The sequence below is a fragment of the Drosophila ficusphila genome, unplaced genomic scaffold, assembly GCF_018152265.1.
Source record: "Drosophila ficusphila isolate 14025-0441.05 unplaced genomic scaffold, ASM1815226v1 contig_198, whole genome shotgun sequence".
NCBI lineage: Eukaryota > Metazoa > Arthropoda > Insecta > Diptera > Drosophilidae > Drosophila > Drosophila ficusphila.
In genome coordinates this window covers 6,644,875-6,664,067 of record NW_025064092.1, presented here as the reverse complement: position 1 = coordinate 6,664,067, position 19,193 = coordinate 6,644,875, and the positions used below count along the sequence as shown (strand labels likewise).

The 19,193-nt window shown below is 41.1% G+C and overlaps 1 protein-coding gene across 3 annotated transcripts; it reads right to left on the bottom strand.

Moving 5' to 3' along the window:
- Positions 1–15: 15 nt before the first annotated feature.
- On the bottom strand, positions 16–18,447 carry LOC108088707 (probable G-protein coupled receptor B0563.6). Of its 3 annotated transcripts, XM_017186651.2 has the most exons (9): positions 18,083–18,447; positions 17,501–17,909; positions 12,601–12,771; positions 11,912–12,083; positions 9,993–10,146; positions 5,627–5,776; positions 4,469–4,562; positions 3,802–4,411; positions 16–3,683 (listed from the first exon to the last, which is right to left on the bottom strand). In XM_017186651.2, exons 4-9 carry the CDS (start codon positions 12,059–12,061, stop codon positions 3,639–3,641), a joined length of 1,203 nt encoding a protein of 400 aa, XP_017042140.2. In that variant the 5' UTR covers positions 12,062–12,083; positions 12,601–12,771; positions 17,501–17,909; positions 18,083–18,447; the 3' UTR covers positions 16–3,638. The 3 variants fall into 3 exon arrangements, with proteins under 3 accessions (XP_017042140.2, XP_017042138.2, XP_017042139.2); XM_017186649.2 differs by having other exon boundaries at positions 16–4,411; XM_017186650.2 differs by having other exon boundaries at positions 16–4,411; positions 11,912–12,078.
- Positions 18,448–19,193: the final 746 nt, after the last annotated feature.

The window sequence follows — 19,193 nt, the reverse complement described above, 5'->3', positions numbered from 1 at the left end:
ATGAAAGTCTGCGGCAACATTTCAGAAATTTTATTTGGTAATGCATTTTGACACCGATTAAAACTTTAGATGGAGTGAAAGTATTGGTAAGTTATGCTTGATGTTGTTTGCTCTATTTGAATTAGCTCGATCTGTTGCTCTGGCTCTAATTTATCATTGTATTCGGGATATTCTGGCTTTTGCTTTCATGCTGACTGTTCGGATGTTCGGATTTCGGGTGTCCTAAATGCCACAAGTTGCCTGACTATTAACTATTTTTTTTCTCAATTCGTTCATCTAGATTCCTAAATATTAATTTCTCTCTTGGCTTTGAGCTGAGCTCTGGAAAACGAAAACAAAAAAGATCTAAGTTCATTCAATGTGATTATTCACCTTTGAGTAGCTGCCAATTGCAGGGATATTCTTTGATATCCTGGCGAGTATGCTTCCTTATTTGTAACGGCTAATGTTGAGCCTCAAAGAATTTCGTACTAACCAGGTTTTTTCAACCGATATTCGTATGTATATGTTAACTATTAAATTATTCTTTCACCATTTTTCTAAGACATGTTTTTCGTTGCAAAGCCATTTTTTTTTTAATTTGAATTAATTTTATCGAAGTTAAATGACTCATACAATTCTCAAGATGCCTGAATTTTTTTGATATCAATGTTCTAAATTTCTTCTCTGTTTCTTGCCTAGATTATAAAATCGAAATGAATTATGTGGTGCAAAACTTAACAAGTTTATTGTTAGTTTAAATAGTTTAACTTCAATGAGATGTGTCAAAGCCCATTAAAAGCTGTGTAAAAATAAAAAAGCCAATTTCTGCCTTAAAAAAAAATGTCAGTGCGTTAATTTGCCATTTCATCTAAAATACCAATACCAATTGTTTGTGAGTGGCAAAAAAGGTCTGCTTCAATCTGTTTGTTTGCTTGTTAATTTAATAGAATACTTTTCAGGGAGAAAAAATATAACTAGTCAAAAAAAAATGTAACAATTTTAATATCGAAATAAATTTTGGGTTCCATGTGGTGATTTACTTAGTAAACCGAAATGAGCATAAAATATATTTTGTGAAATTTTCTTCTTTGCCAATTACTTATTTCTGGTAATAACAAATAATAATGTTTATGTATAATTCGCAACTTAAAAGTTCGTCAAGCATCGGCGTTTTGTACTGTTAGCTATAATCAGGGGCACTTGAATTTGTTTAAATGATACCAATTGCTTGTGAATTTTAAAAGAACAATGTCTAAAGAATATTTTTATAAGAATTAACAAAATAAGAAATTTAAAAAATAAAATATTAAATAATAGATGATTCATGAATTATGATTTATAATGATTTTAACAGTTTAAAAACATCTTGCGGTCGAAATGTTCAAGGAGGATTTCAATACTTGTTGTGGACATTATACAAAGTATCGCTTCGATATCTATTTAAAATTTGCTTATGATAATTTGCTTTAAAGCCGCTGTCAATGTGAATTATGAATGATTCAACCAACTGGTTAGCCGCTACACATACTGCCAGGATATCCGTGGGTAGTTAACATTTAGATATTGGTTTAATGTTAGTTTCATGCAATGCAACCCAGAGCTTTGCCTTGGGTTCTCGAAGCATCCTACTGACGCTATCGTTGCGCAGGTTAAATAAACATCACGTACAGTTTCGGTTGCTTTGCTTTGTTTTAATACTAGGTACACACATTTAGTTAGGTTGGCTACGCGTGCTGCAAGGGGGGGCAAGGGGATTTTCAGGGGGGTTTTTTGGGGGGTTTTGGGGTGTGCAGATGGAACCGAAGTCCACGGGATTGTGCATTTTTTGTGAGGAGAGGGGGGACTTCCCCTTTCAGACTGACAACCAAGGGCGGGGTGACCTCAAATCGCTTCGATTACACTAAATAACTAGATAACTAAGTCCTCGAATTATAACTAGAATTAAATGTATAACTATTAGTAGTGCGACTACAATTAATTAACTTAACAATTCAATCTCAATTCAATTCAATTCACGCAACAATTCAATACAATTTCGTCAGACGAAAGGGCTCATCAGGATGGCAGGCCGATCCCGAGCTCGATCTAGATCGGGATCTATAGCTAGTTCTTTAACTGATTCTTGGGGCCGGGTTGGAATTAGGATTCCGCTTGCGCACTTAAATGCTATAATCAATAGATACATATATGCATATATAAATATATTCGCTTAAACGTACGCTTGTATACATAAATACGTCGGTCACATAAATATCTTTCACATTTAGATATATGTAAGTGTATATATAAGTATTGTATGTCAGTAATTTATCGTCTTCTCTCTCGCTGTTTTTCCGTCCCATCCGTTCTGTCGTTTTGGCAGTCGTCAGTCGTCTTTATGTTGTTTGTGTTTCTGTCTGTGAAATTCATCTAAAACTAGAGTATACGAGCTCTTTCGTTATCATCTGACAAGCAATCCAATTACGACATTATCAATTCGGTATCGGCTAAGTATCTTGATCATGCGACTCTTCTCCCAAACTTTGATTTTATTCGTTCGTTTGTTCTTTTCCTGCACAAAAAATAAACCGTAGACGCTATAATGTTCTCTTTGAAAGCTGTGTTATCATTAAATAATAATTTTTAGAAAACCATCAAAAAGAGCATCATATCATATCAAGTTTTATTTAGTTGTGTATCTATCGTTAGTCGCTGTGCTGTTTTATTTTATTTTTTTTTTTTGCCGATTTCACTGTGTAACAACATTTGATCTTGATTTTGTTATCTTAGTACTCTTTAGTAGATCTTCATAGATTTTGGTGCCCAAAATCTGAGTCCAGCCAAATTAAAGTTTGAACTCTTGAAATAATATATTTATTTTTTATATATTACGGTTTTAGTTTAAGAATTTTTTTTTAACTAAGTTGCTGTCGAAATAAAACAAAAACATAGATTAAAAATTTGCAATTACATCCAAAGCCAATTTATTTCATTACAAATATTTTAGTGTTTCATTAAAGAATTGACCAAGAGCACTTTCAAATATTTTTAGGCCTAAAAACTGATCAAATCAAAATTTTTTTGTAGTTAAGAGCATTTTTGTGAAAACACTGTCCAATGGAGCGACTAGAATCAAATTCTGCACACTGAAATCAAGTACAATGCGACACTTTCATGGAGATAACGTTACACAGTGACGTTGATACACTTTCGATTAACTTGATTTATCCCTAAGCCTAGATCTACAAAAAAAACATTGTATCCACATATATCTAAATATGCTTCAGGAACACACACATACACAGACATTTATATACGCAATGCGCGGCGCTGGTTATCAATTATCGTTTATCGTTTATCTAATATCGTAAGTCGTCAGTTAACGGACATTGAATCTCGAGCGAGCAAAAACGTGTGTGTGCGGGTATGTCTGTCTCACACCTCGTCGACCTGGGGGGGAATATTGGATGGTTGTTACGCTGGGGTTCTGCCAATTTCGGGTCTTGGGATTTTGGGGTTTCACGGAGCTCGGATTTTCGGATGTCGAGTAGCGGACGGGTGGTGGTTTCGATGATTTCGATAGTCGGTTATCGGAATGTCGGGCTGGCTAAATGCTACTCGATCGTCCCAGGCCCGAGGTGGTCGTTATGTGATGTTTGTGTTGTCCCTTTGCCAACTTAGTGAAGTAGGCCATTGGCATACCGGGGGGCGGTATTCGGGTTCTGCGGGTGTGAAAGTCAGCGACGGTATTGCCGGATGGTAATAAGAAACGTGTCCAGCTCCGGTTCCAGTTCCGGCCACGGCAACGGTTCCGGCTGTTGCCGGCGGACTGGCACTCACCTCGTGCTCAACCTGATGGCAGAACTTGCCCTTCAGCCAGGGCCACTTGATCGTGCGCACCAACGTATTGCGGAAGTCCTCGCTAAACAAACAGTAGATGTAGAACGTCAGCGAGTAGTTGATGAGCTCCAGCAGATTGGCGCTGGCACGGAACACCTGGAAGGGGAAGCTCGGATAGACCTCCGAGGCGATCGTCATGTGGAGAATGGCCATTGGCGATACGCAGACGAGGAACAGAATTGAAGTGCTCCCAAGCAGCAAAAACAGTCGCCGCTCTTCGGCAAACTTCCTTGGATCGTCGTCCTTCAAATATCCATGTGCATGGGGTCGGCTCAAAACCATCTGCCTGCGTCGCTCACAAGTCCTTCGATAAACCATCATGATGCGCATGTTGAGGAAACCGATCACCAAGGTCGGCACCAGCTTAAAGATCACCTCCAGCATTATCTTGTAGACCCGATAGAATATGGTCTGCTGGTAGATCGTATTATCCCGTCTCAGATACACGTAAACATCGCTTGCGTGCAGCACGCACTTAATCAATTCCCCTCGAAAGATGCTCGGCAAATAGACAATCACCGTGGCCAAGCAGGTGAGAAAAACCACAACTCTGCGGGGGGTTTTCCCAGTAAAGTATGTTTGATTGAGAAAGTTTGATTCTTCTTACCCAGGAGGTCCCATCACCGGACGAACGAATCCAGGATGACAGACGGACACGTAGCGTTCGATGGTCAGCACCAACAACATCATCACACCGACGCCTAGATTCACGGAAAAAGGGTTAATGGATTAGCTGTTGATTAGCATTCAAGTCGGGTGAGCCAGCACTATTGGTCTTTCATTACAAAAAGCCAGACGGTTCTGTAATTCTATCCACGTCAACGGGGCAAACATATGTGTATCTAATATTTACAACAGTTATTAAGTGGCAAACATAAATGAATAGATAAAAATGCACTAAAAAAATATTGCAAATATTTGACAAAAGTATATCAACAAAGTAATCAAATAAAAGTATTAAGCAAAAACTAAATTTATAAATACGTATTATTAGTTATTTTACAAAACAAAATTATTAAGTTACCAGATAATTTCCATAACATTAGATCTTGTATAAATATGTATGTATTTATATATATATATTATTTATATTTATATACATATCATTGAACCACATACTTATATCTTAGTACCACTGCAACTGTACAATATTAATACGTCAATTAAATAAAATAATAAAAATGCACGTTGAACCATTGTAACAATAGTGAAGAGCTTTTTGACAGATGATTTACGATTATAATGCACCTTAATATAATATAAAACATAATAGAAAACAAAACGATACTATGGCACGATATTTAATACATTGAAAATATATGATGTATATGCACTATAACTATGCACCATGAGGTGTCAAATATATGTTACAAATAATATAGACAGAAAACAATGCTTAGTGGACAAAGCATCTATTATATGTGTAAATCAATCATATATGTGATAAAAATGTATCAATAAAATAAGAGGAAACTATATTTATGACAGAAAATACGATGACAATGCACCATGATATATGCGATACGTATGTTATCAATAATAGGAAATGGAAACAACACGGAACTATGACACGATATTGAATATTGCGAATATATATACACTCATAAAGCTATATTTTATTATAGTTACACTAGTTACAATGTCTTAGAATGGAATTGTTGCTCTTATCTGAATCAGGAGGTACTACCATCCAAGCTTTAAACCATGCGGAAGAGCTTCGGGGTGGAAAGCTCTCCCCGTGGCCAATCCCAAATCCGAGACTCACCCAGACATCCGTTGCCCAAGTAAAGCTCCAAGTGGGCGGTGTAGAAGGCGGGTCCGAACTCCTCCCACTGGCCCCGATCCTTGTGGACCAGCATGCGGATGCCGAAGGGGATGGCGAACACGATGGCCAGGAGGGCGGCGGTGGAGTAAGCTGCGAAGAAGGACATTAAGATGGGGGGGACAGAAGGGGGAAGAAGTGGGCGGGAAGAATTGCGGGAAGAAATGGTGGAGAGGGGCGGGTAGAAACAACAAAGGGATTAACTCGGGCAAATCTATAAAAATGTCCTTTATGGCTGGTTTTTATGGCATAATTATGGCGCCGTTTCCGTGCATGTGGCAACAGGAAGTCCTGCCTCGCACACACACACTCAAACACTTGCAGACTCAGACTCACACACACACACACATGGACACGCACACACACGCAGACGACGGCACTCGGCTCGCTGGCCAAATGAATGGCTTTCCTTTCCGGTTCCCCTTTCTCAACATCCTTTGCGTTGCCTTCTCTTTTCTTCTTTTCTTCTTCTCCTTTCTCCTTTCTCCTTTCTCCATTCTCTTTTTTTTTGGGATAACTTTCACTCGTGTGCCTGCGTGAGTGCGTGTGTGTGTGTGTTGTTTATTGATTTATTATTTTGTTTATGACCATATAATTACATTATTACTAATATCATGTGCGTCCTGCCGCCGCTTCCCGCCAAATTGCTGTGCACACAGAGCCTAATGTTCGATATATGACTTCCCCAAAACGAAAGGAAACGAAAGGAAAGGAAAGGAAAGGATGTGCGGAATAGGGGTTCCATTGGAGAGCCGGCACTCATAATGATGGGCATCTAATTGGGTACAGGGACACATCAATATGAACGTCAGTTTTGTTTGCGTCCAAGCCTGACAAGTGTCCTGCCATCAATGCGAATCTCTCATGTTTGTTTGCTTGTTTGCTTTCGCCTTCTCGCCTCTGGAATTTCTCATCGAGGACCGGCTTTTGTTGAACTGGAAGTGATGGAGTGCTTTAAGGGAGATCTGTATTTAAACGGCTGAGATCGGGGATCTCCCTGGGGTTTCCGACGGCCACTTTTCGGCATTCCCCAGTCGGCAATAAAGCATTTTTGGCCATCCGCAACTGCATAACTCTGGTCGAAATACTCGTACATACAATACACACACACACACACACACACAGGCTCACAAAGGATAGCATTTTGGTGGCAATGACCGCCAAATAACAAATGGGCCTCCGCCAGTTGGTTCGGCATCGTAAAAAGGGCTGCGAGCAGCAAAATATTTTTGTTATTTTAATAAAACGAGTTGGGTGGCTTGGCTGGGTTTGGTTTGGTTCAGTTCAGTTCCTGGCTTTCTGCTCTGATTTCGGCCATTATTACTCATGCCGCCGCAGCTTCAACTCGCAACTTTTATTTACTGCCACTTGAGCAGCGCAGAAGGCTGGTGATATTTCAGTCGCTTTGCATTTCTCCTCCTGGCTTTCTCCACTCTCCACTCTTTCCCCGCTTTGCTCTGCTTTCTACCATTTTTTGAGTTCTTTTTTTTTTTGGCCAGAAGGCAGTTGAAAGGGCAATCAATTATGCTGCCATAGCATGCGTATTACATTTGAAGCATTTTACATTTTACTTTCGCATTTTGGCAGTGGCTCTTCCTTTCAATATACCCTTTTATGGGGCACTTAAATTCCAGTCAGATCGGCCAAAGACTTTTGGCCCTTGGCAGGTCGTAAAGTCTACGAGTTATCGGCTTGGTAATTGGCCACGGGCCATAAGGTATCTTGCCCCGATCCGGAAGTGATAGCCGTGTGCACAGCAAAAGTTCAGACGGGAAGTGAAACTTTGGTTTGCATAATAACAATGTTTTGAATTTCATCAAACTTTACCTATATAACTCTTTATCATTTTCTGTAAAATCGGATTGCGTTATTACAGTACAAATGGGGCTTAAAACTTCAGATTTTTTTGTATAAGGAGTATCACTTGCTATATATTTTTTTCTTTTTAATTGATTATTAAAAAAAAATATGAATATTGAAACAGATTAAAAAAATTTGATTTTGTTTAACAAACAAATTTAGCGTATTGCTCATGAATAATTAAAGATAAAAAGAAGAACATTTGGAATTTAGTAAAAACATTCGATTTGGAATATTAATATAGTAAGTTGGGGTTCCTTATTAAATTTCAAGAAATAGGAGACTACTAATTTATAACCAGATCCAAAGAATTCAGAAGATCAAACTACGAGTATGAGCCAAGGAGGATAGTATATAAACACTTTTTAAAATTTCAAAGGATGTATTGTAGTGAATCAATAACCAAGTTTCGTTATTTAAATCCAGAGTATCCTTTGCTTCGGCTTGAGTGGAATTTTCCTCCGAGAAGCAAAGTGAGTCGCCTGTTTCTGTTTTCCTTGTTCGTGTCCTTTTTCGGGGGGAAGTTCCCCATGAGTGATAGTCGAGGCTAAAAAATTACCAGCAAGTGGCGGCGTTGACAAAGTTGCCCCTTTTTCCTCCCTTACATCCCCTACACTCCCTATTTTTCCCTCACTTTCCCCCGCTTTTCCCCTCGTTTCCCAGAAGTGGAGCTCATTAATCAATTAAAGCGCCATAAAGCAAACGAGTGTCTAATAGAGTTGACATGCTGTCTAATACAGCGAAAGGGAGGCGGGAGGCTGTGCGATGGGGGCGTGGCACGAGCTTAGTGGCTCTGCATAAATTTCGGACGGGGTTAGCCGGTCTCATCTAATGAAATAACTTTCAATGAGGCTGCACACGCAAACGGCGAATGGTAAACGGCACACGACGGTACGCATACATTAGCCGCATTGTGGCATTTTGGCATTTTGGCTTCAATTTGGGCAGAAAGCGTCGAGGTTAATGAATAAATTCTGTGCCACAATGGCCGCCCGGATCGGGCGATGGGGAATACATATGTTCTAAAGCGAAACTCAATTTGGCAATCAGTCAAGAGTCGAGCGTAATTCCCAGTTTCCCAGTCCGCCACATCGAATGGATGCGAGTGGAATGGAATGGATTGGTTTGGATTGGATTGGAATAGCATTGGAATGCCGATGAAGCTCGGGAAATTTACAGTGTGTGTGTGTGTGTGTGCGTGTGTGCGTGGGCGAAGACGTACGAGTGTGTCTCTGGGCCAGAAATCCAATATGGGTTATCGCAAATCATAGCCCAAATTAATGAACATGGTCAGAAAGTCTTTTCTGCTGAAAAGGGGAGCACCTCGAAATCAAATGATGGTTGGACGGCTTACATTTCCGAATGGAACGCCAGGAACAATGGGATTATGCTGCACTTTTAATTAAAAATCACAGAAATTGTTAGAGGGACGCTTGATGGACAACTTGCTCCTATTTTGTAGCCTACTTTGCTAACTTAATCCTTCTAAATTCAGAGGAAGAGTGTGGGTAGCAAAAGTGCTAATCACTGCATACCAAGAATGTCGAATGCTGCCAAATTAAAATTTTTAATGGACATTCAACAAAAATATCAATGTGAATTTCAGGATAATCAACAAATCAACAGCAACATTTCGTTTGACGAAGGATATTGAGTTGCTAATTGTGGAAATTTCATTTCCATTCGGTGAATATAGCCGCCTTTTGTGGGAATTATTTCACGTAGTTGTGCTGTTCAACGAAACCCAGTCAAACTCAATAATTACTAATCATTCCAACTATAAATTAGTAATGCTTTTCAAGCAGGAGAGTTAAGATGCTTATTTTACTTTTAAGCAAGGAAATACACATCTAATTAAACCAAAATAAATTGTATAATTGTATATAATTGCCTTAAATGCCTCAAAGGAATTCGCCCTACGCAAATTGAATAAGGTCCTGTTCACACCAGGCCCAAATATTTGTGCAATTTCTGGCTGAAGAGCTAAACAGCCTGCAAGTGAACCAAGGTATTGGTGCAGTTCACTAATTGTTGTAATGTAATGAGAGAAGGACACCCAACTAATGCGCCATTTCTGGCCAAGGGATGCTAAAGTGAAATCGAGCATTGCATTGCATCGCATTGCGTTGAATTGCGTTGGTTGAAATCGAAAATGGGATACTGCTCAATTGGGCTGCCAAATGCAGACTTGAGAATTCGCATAACGGGCTCAAAGTACGAAATAGTTTGAACACTAGCTTTTGCATCTGGTTGCAAATTAATAGGAATTTTGCTTACCGAAATGGATATTGAAGATTGGGTTTGGTCTTTTGGCAACAAGGAATTTCCCGTTGGCTTGGTAATCTGTGTGTGTCTGTCTGTTTCTCTCTGTGTGTGTGTGTGTTTAAGTGGGTGATTGAGTGGGTGGTTGGGTGTGTGGTGGTGGTGTGGTTGAAGGCGGCTTACTTACCCCTCATGTAAATGTAGGCCGTGCCACGCATATTGCGCCTGGTGAGAACCACCAGGTTGAGCAGGTTGCCTATAATGCCCATGGCGCAGATGATGGGCAACAGCAGGCCATAGCAGTATTCCCTCAGCGACTCCGTTCGCGGATCCTCCACATCCTGCAAGGATAGCAAACAAGTGTGTGAATGGGCGAAAAAGTGAACGGCGAACAGCGAACAGCTCGTAAATCATCTCTTTGTGGCTTCGCCGCTTTTGTTGGCTTTTGGATGGGCGGCCGCAGATAAAAATTCAATAGTCAACTTGACACTTTTATTTTGTGACTTTTTATGCACACACGCATTTCCCCCTTTTTCCTCTTTCCCCCCTCCCCCTTGCCCATTTCTCTTTTTCTTTCTCCTTCACTTTTTACTTGGCCCCATTACTGAGATCCTTGCTCCTTTGGCTGCCATGTGTGCCGAGGCGCCACCCTTTTTCTCGCCTTTTGTTTTCTATTTTTGCATTCTCGAAGGGCTCGCCTTGAGCCAGAGTTGCGAACAAAGAGGCTTTCGGCTGTCTGTCAGCCAGCTAGGTTAACTTTTAGTACCCCTCACTTACAAAACAGAAAATAAAAAAATGAAACCAAGGGTATGCTGCTTTTTCTAGTAACCTAAAAACCGAAAACCATTTCCCCTTTTAATTACCACAGTTCAATAGAGGTATGCATACCTGTTCCATCGAGCTATTATCTAGATGGGAAAAAAATGTTTACAGTGCCACGAAATAAAAGCTTGTACACAAGTTGCGATACGCTGAAAGGCCCAAGGTCCTGCGGATATATAATATATTTTTTTTGTAGCATAATCTGATAAGTGGCTTCAATATAAGCTGGCTTTTTAAGGCCCACATTGTTGTGGCCCACACATTCGAGCTGCTGCATTTCGTACAAAAAGTTTTAATAACAAAGTCAAAATAAAGTATTTTTTTTGTAAGCCAGGTCCTGTTTTCCCAGGGTTATTCGGACTTTAAAGAGTTAAGTGAAACTGGCAACTGGTTGTCTTGGCAACGGAGGCCATGCAACTGAACCTGCTGTGTCCTGAAATGAGCAATTCTCCTCAACCCCTCTCGCACCATGAAGCTCAGCTTGGAAAACATTTGAGAAAAACATTTCCCGCGGCGCCCGAAAGTAGGCAACAGTTTTTCTGCGCAGCAGGCATCCTACGAAGGATACGCAGGCCAGGCCAACTAACTGGCCCAAGGTGCGAGGACCAACAGACCCCACAAAAACGCTCCAATAAGAAAGGGTTCAATGTAAACTATAGATTGTGTAAATTCTTATAGCCATTTGATCCCGAATAAGTCTTAGGTATTTAAAATATGGTATTGAAAGTAAAATTTAATACTAAATAGTATTTAATCGAACATAAAGTGTTTATAAATTTGAAAAGCATCTTTGAATCGTGGATAGTTGAATATTAAAGCGTTATTATTGGGTGTCTTATTTAAACGAATTGAAACTAAGTAATGTTTATTAACTGTTTTGTACTTGTTCAGCATAAAACTGACAATCATCTTGTTGAGTGCTGCCAGTGCGTTTCTAATTTACACGAAATAGTTGTAAAAGTCAAAATTTTAACTAAATAGTATTATTACAAATAATTAATAACATTTTAGCATACAATTGACATGAGTTTGTTGTTCATTATTTCTAAATTGACTATTTCGAAATATGACTATTGTGCACATGTCTATTTAATGTCGATTATTTATCTATTAAATACAAATTTTAAACTAAATAGTATTATGTGAAACAGGGACTTATTTGACGAATTTTATAAGAATTTTTGGGTGCAATTTGATATTAAAGACTGTTCACGTATTCGACTGTGACTGTAATAAGGTTCCCCTTTCTTTCTGTGCACTTTTCAATGGGGGAAACGCACTCACCCGATAGAAGTCGTCGCGCAAATCAGTGCCGAAGATGGAGGTGGCATTGGCCGCCAGGACCTCGGCGGCGGTGGCGGTCAGATTGGAGCCGCCCCAGATGAAGGAGCAGTAGGCGGGGTCCTCCTCGGTGTTGTAGAGCCTCGTTATCATGCTGCTGCCGTGGTGCGCTGCGCTGCAGAGCGAGAGTTTAATTTGTGTAAGTGAGGCAAAGAAATTGCGTGTAAAAATAGTCTTGGCTCTCGTGAATGAATTGCCAGTTGCTCTGCTGCGATTGCCATGTAATTTGAATGAGGGGAAAAGGGGGGAGTGAGCAGGGAAAATAGGGGAAAACCGAGCCGACTGTGACGCGTCGTCTAGCGGAAACGGAAGCGTTCACTTCTGCGATAAAAAACAAAGCGGCAACACAACACAAACAAACAAAACAACAAAAAAAACACAAACGATAAGGAGGCGGCGGGCAAAACAATTGGGACTTTGATTGCCGACGCGCGGCACAAACAAATCAACGAAAAATTGAAAAGCAACTGCCAGAGCGACGTAAAAATAAAATGCTGGAAATAATTGCGGAGCGTAAATAAGTTTAGGTCCTTTAATGCGAGCATAAAAGGAGCCTCTATCGAGCTGTGATTTTTGTGAGGGGGCATTGAAAATTATTAGAAGCAACGAAAAAAAAGAAGGAAAATACATACCTGATGGTTTGCGTGGTGAATCTGCTAATACTCACTCCACTCAGCCTGTTTAAAGATCTAAGAGCTGCCAGCGTACTTCGGCATTGGGTTCATAAAATCGTTGCCGGTGACACGCCCGGGCAGAGTTGGTTGCGATTCTTGCAAACCTATCGTGCTGCATTTTGTGGCACCCTGAAACACACGCACACACATGAAACCAAAGAGAAAAGAATAGAATAGAATAGATGAGAGAAGTATTACACGATGTTACTTGGCTGTCAGTCAGTCGAACTTTGTGCTCGTCATGCGTGTGTTTTATTATGCGAAAGGACACCAAAGGGCGTACGTGTATGTTTGTTTGTGTGTGTGTGTGTCTGAGTGTGTGTGAGTGTCGCACTTTATTGACGTGTGGGCCGTGGCAACAGGTGTGTTTTATTTGCTTCAAGCCACGCCACGCTTTTTTCCCCCAACGCAGCCGGCTAAGCGCTAAAATCAACGTTGACAGGCAGCAGAAATTCGTATAAAATATTTGATAAATTGCCCCCGAGCTCTCGGGAAAGTGAAAAACCAAGAGGGAATGGGGAAGGGGGGATAGGAAAGTGGGGGAAAAAAATATGTCGGTGTAGGTTTAAGCTTTAATGCCTTTGTGTGTCCGCCTGTGGCAAAAGTGGCAAGAAGCAAATGCAGCCAGAAAGTATGCAGCACTTTCTTTCTTTTTCTCGCTCGCCATTTGCATATCACGCATACGCACCGTGTGGCGGGCGCGTGAGAAAAGCAAAGCACTCGCAAGTAAAGCTGAAGAAGAAAGAACGAAAAAAAAAAGAAAACAAACACCTTGCTTAGAGCTTTCTGCGGTGACACAAACATGACACAAACTTAATTTCCCCAAGGCAAAACATAAAAGCCATCCAAAAGCAAGAGCAACTGGGGAACTGAGGAACTGAGGAACTCAGGAACTCGAAATGGGTGGCGTTTGGCTTGCGGTTGCCACCGGGTGAGTGCTCACTGTACAGATGGTACACCTGCATAAAGAACATCCAAGCACCTCCCCAACCATTCTGTAGGTCCGTCTGAAATCCAGGCATAATTTATGCCTGCGATTATCATAATAATTCGCCAGACCAGTCCGACACACACGACTGCCTCGTTGGTTGGAGGTTGTTGGTTGTTCTTCCTCTTCGTTGTTTGTTGTTGTTGGTTGTCGTTTGGGTGTCACCAGTTGGGCGGTGCTGTGGATTATTGTTATTGTTGTTTTTGGTGTGTGTGTGTGTGTGTGTGGGTGTGTGGGTGTGTGGGTGTCGACTGTCAACTGTCGCTTGTTAGTTTTTGGTTTTTCGAGCTCTTCGCCACTGCTGTTTGCCGAGCACTTACAGTTATTGCGGTTTAGTTTGCCTGGCGAATAAATAGAAGCCCGGATCGCTTGTTACGCCCCTCTGCCTTGGATTTGTTTTACATTTTGCGTTTCCCTTTCCGCTTTACCCCTTCCCCCCATCTATCTTTCACTCTCCTTCCTGCTTTTTAGGGAATTTTTTATTTTCGTAGTTGGCTTTTCCATTTTATTCGGTTAACAAACAGCAGTTTGTCATTTAAACAAACATGGTGGTTGCACGGCCATGTGAGAGTGACTTGGCCTGTTTATCTTCCCACTGACAAAAAAAAAAAAGGAAAGGAAAAGCCAGAAAAGGAGAAAGCTAAAGCAAAACCGAAGCATAGCTTAATGGACCTGCAAGGGGTTTTTCCTCTTTTTTTTTTTTTTTTGCCACGACGATCCATCTATCTCTATCCCTGTCTGCTGCCGCATGTGTGCTGGCATGATTAATGCCTTTGTTTACATTTCCCGCTTCACGTTTTGGTTATTTTCTTTTGGAGACTGCCCCCCTTCCCACAGAACTCCTCTCTCCAGCCCCTTCGATATATATTTTCCCGCCCCATATTTGCGGACGGGGCCTGGCAGGCGAATGATATGTTTAACAAAAAAGTTTAACGCAAATTAAGTCAAACTGGCAGCGCTTAACGATGTGCGACATAGATGAATATCCCCCTCACACACACACACATACATGTGTGCGTTTAAGTGTGTGTGTGCAACAACATATGCCTTTTCGTGTGTGGGTTTGTGTGTGAGTGGACAGTTTTTCTATTTTCCCGACGAGAGCCACTGGACAACTCGGGCTTTAATTTACACACAAAATGATGTGGCCCTGGTGACAAGCTTGCAGGACAAGCCCTGACAGCCAGGATACGCACACACGCACACACACATACATTCGTATGTGGAGGGACACCCACACAGACGAACGGGCGGCAAATTAAGTTTTTCCAGCAACACAAAATAAGCAAACTGTAAAAGGAAATCAACTCAAGACAAAGTTTAAGTAGATTTGCAGGATCCTGCGGAAGCCAAGAAGCCAAGGACAGTGGGTTTTTCAACGGGAAAAGTCCCAAAAAAAATGGGAATAGAAAAAAACAGATAAACATTAAATGGAACTTGATTCAGAAAATTACAGTTTTTGTTCATATAAAATAAACAAATTCTCAAGTAAAGTCTGTATTTTAAGAACTCAATTTTTGCGGGAAATTATCAATTGTTTTATTGAATTGAATTTAAAATTAAATGATCTAGCATTTGTATATTTTACAATAAGCAACTTCTAAAACAAACAGAAAATGATGAATACAATTGTATAGTAAAGATTTTTTAATTATTATTGATATATATTTTTATATTAAAATATATTTTTTCTTCTGTGGTTAAGAAACACTTTGCCTCCCACGACTCATTGATATTCATTGTTAATTTGAAATCAGACTTCTGCTCGCTTCGATTATTTAGCTGTAATCTGGCACCATTGTGCGTTCCCCAGCGGAAAAGTTGGCCAAGTTCGCCAAGTTGCCCCAATCTGTTCAAGGGGGCAAGAGGGAAGGGGCGAAGGGGAAGGGGGAGGTGGCTGCCTAATCACCTTCCCGGCCCCCATTAAATGTGCACACACACTCGGCAGCGACGACACGATAAACTTGTTCCATCTGTTGGCCAAAGTCGTTGAGCGCCAACGGCCGACAGCCTCCCATGTGTGTCCTTTCTGACCATTAAGTTTTTAATTTCCCTGGCAGGACATGGTCGCTCCTGCTGTTTCTCTTTCAGCTTCAGCTTCAGCTTTCTGCTTCAGATTCTGCCTCTGCCTCTGCCATTTGCAGCTTCTGTTTGTTGTCCACCTTTTGGCGACTAGCGATTTTTTTTTCGGCCTTGTTTGCTTTTAATTACGCAATCATTTTATTTAATTTTTTCGCCCCTCCAATTAAGCTTTTAATTAAAACCCCAAGGCAGCACCCCAAAAAACTTCGCACGCTCTCTGAGTTTTCTGCACTTTTTTTTTTTTTTTTTTGATTTTCTGGTGACTTTGCTAAACGAGTTTTTAATCGAAAACTTATCGCAGGGAGCGGCGCCTGCGCTGCCCGATTAAATTTCAATTTAAATTTACATTTGTATGCACAACACACTGGCAACTTTCGGCCATAAATTGGCAGGACCAGTTGACGTTGTCGCTGGGCAGTTATCGAAATTGGTTAACGGCGATGGCCATTCAGTTCGCTTCGGTTTGGCTGGGTTCCCTTCTGTTCCACTGGGACTGCCACCCACAGCGAGATAAACATGCAAAGTGTGTGTCCTTAGTGTCCTTTTCCCCTGCGGAGGATGCGATTCCACGGGGAGAAACTAGTGGGCATACGCTCCATTGAGATCTCGCCGAGATCTCTTTATTATTTATGCGAAGGCTCTATCTACTGAAAATCTAGTCTCAGTTAAGTAAGCTCGCCAATAAATCAGCACTTCTGAAATTTGCATGACATCATGAAGTTTAAAGTTCGAGAAAATAAATAAACGAAGCCCAAAAAATAATGCTGGATATTTTGATTTCGTTTAAAGTTATTTCGCTATTGCGACGATTAATTTTTGTGCGTTAAATGGTTAATATTTCTAGCTTTCTTCCTTGTTACAGTTTTGTTTTTCAATTTATAACTATCAATTATTGTATAATAATTAATTAAAATAAAAAATGTATAACTTATAATAATTCTATACAGATTATCCATCTTGGCATTGTTATAAACTAAAGAACATAATCCAGTACGAAAAATGTTGTATTTATAATTTAATATATTTTATAAAAGCTTTCCATTCTGATTTTAGATTAATGTAAGATTTACTGGATTCCCTAATTTTTGTTATAAGTGTTTCATAATAAATTATCCCATCTGATAACTTAAGAGCATTTAATTGTGGTTAATAAACTTTTTTTTTTTTATTAAGCAGCTGTGTTCTTTTAAAAGATTCTAACTTTCAATTACTTGCAAAATCTGAAATCCTTTTTCTGCGTGTCTAGTTGATTTTCAGGGATTCTCGGCCATATTTCCCGTGGGATCGGGGACCGCCGTTAACTACAGCCAGCTGATGCCGCTGATGGCCGTTTAACATTTGACCCGCACACTTTTCAGCCCGAGCTGGCTGGCGCGGAAGTTAGTCAGTTTCAACTGGCGCGACTTTGGCCCTAAATAATGTTGTGTTGCCACTCGCCAAACGTGACTTTTGCCGCCAGTTCGGATTGGATGGGGGGATGGGCAGCAGCAAATGGGCGGATTTTGCCCCATGGCCATTGTTGTTGAATCTGAATTCTGAATTCTGAATCTGAATCTGCGAGTTGCGAGAGCTTCTGGCTTGTGGCACAGGGCATAACTTGTAATAACGCGCTGACCCCGACACAAACACAAATACAAATACAAATACAAGCGAACACACACAGGGCTACTAACACCATAACACTATCAGTAACAACACGTACACCAACACTTGCAGCACTGCCAACACACGCACACATGAGCGCGGCGGGAAAAATGCACTCAAAATGAAAATGAAATGTCAACTTACCCACAGAGGCGTGCGAAGGGCAAAAATGACGCTCTCGTCGCGGCTGCTGCGTTTTTGTGGCAGCAACACGTTGTTGTTGCCTCCACTGCTGCTTCTTCTTCCTTTCCTTCTTCTTCTTCTTCTTCTTGATTTTTGTTGTGGCAGTGGCAGTGACTGTGGCAGTTTCAGTGGCAGTTCTTCGGGAAACTTATTCGCTATTCGCCATTCGCTGTTGCGAATATAACTCAGCTGCTGCTGCTGCTGCTGCTGGCTAAAAGTCTTGCTCTTCGCTTATTTTATTTATTTCTCCCCTCTCTCTGGGCTTCTGAGTTTATTTGCTCCTCTTCTTCTACTTCGTTTTGGCAGTGAGTCTGTTGCAGCTGCTGTGTGGCAACTTTAATTGGCAGTGTCTCGGTGGGTGAAGCACGATCTGTGGAGGAGGAGGAGGAGGGAAAACATAAATCTGCACTTAAATGCGTTCAGTGGTTGCAGTTTGGCAAAGGGCTTAAGGCTTATGGCTTAGCCACGAACACTCACGCACACACTCGCACACACACACACACACACGTACGCACACTATAATGCACACAAACGCATACTTACGTAGCGGAAAAGTTGGCCTTTTCGGTTGCCTACTTTAGAGCGCCAAAAAGTTTTCACCGCCTCTAAATCTCTTTTTTCTTTTCTGCTTTTCAGCTTCCCTTTTTATTTCATTTTTTTCTTTTATTTTTTAACTTAGCACAAGCACTGTTCTTTGTCACTTTAAAACTTTTTGCACACTGATTAGTCCTTTCCAGCAACCAGAAAAAAAAGATCAAAAAAAAATTGGAAAAAAAAGAACCGAAGAATTGGCAGTGTTGATCTGTTGCTGCTGGTTTTTGCGGATTCGGTTGACCAGTTCTCAAAGTGAAGTCTTCTGCTGATTTCCCTGATGGCTTTCCTTCGGCTGCTGCGACACGACCATGCCGTTCGACTGCTCACGAGCAACTGAATGCCACTTGCCGTGGCGCCTCCTTTTATCTGCATTGAAAGCGGTTGAAGGAGTCGATTGAAACAGCTCGAATTTCCCTGCCTTTCAACCAAAAGTAGGGATGTGTTTTTGGGCTATAATTTCCCTGTTTAAATGCAAGGAGGTTGATCAACAGGAGTACTGCTGCATCTGGCGTCTTACTTGAGTTACGTTTCTTTTTGTATTTTGTATTTCTTATGATGTAAGTGGGGTGAAGATGCGGGGTCTGAACAATCTGGCGCAGGTTGGAGCTCAAGTCAGCAGCGCATGAAATCAAAACAAATATAAATACCACATCGAGATGGCGTTTGGCCGCAGCAGCTGCAAAGGGAGGTGAACCACCCAACCATCCAACCACCTTGCCACCTTGCCACCCAGAAAAAGTTGGCAGCTGAAGGCAAGAGCCCTGCTGGTAAGCTGCTGCTTATCTTCTTTCGGTTTCCTAAGCCTTCGCCGGATTACGGATTGCGTATTGACAATCACGGCAATGGCAGCCAGATATGCCAGATATACCAGCGATACCAGATACCAGATACCAGATACCCGATAGCGAAAGGATGGCGAAGAAAGTGGATGCTGGATGCTGGATGTTGAATGGTGAATGGTAGGTGGTAGATGGTAGATGGTAGATGGTAAATGGTTAGATGGGTAGATGGTTTGATGGCAGTGAAAGCGGAAAGTGGAAAGTGCGGGAGACAGTCGTCT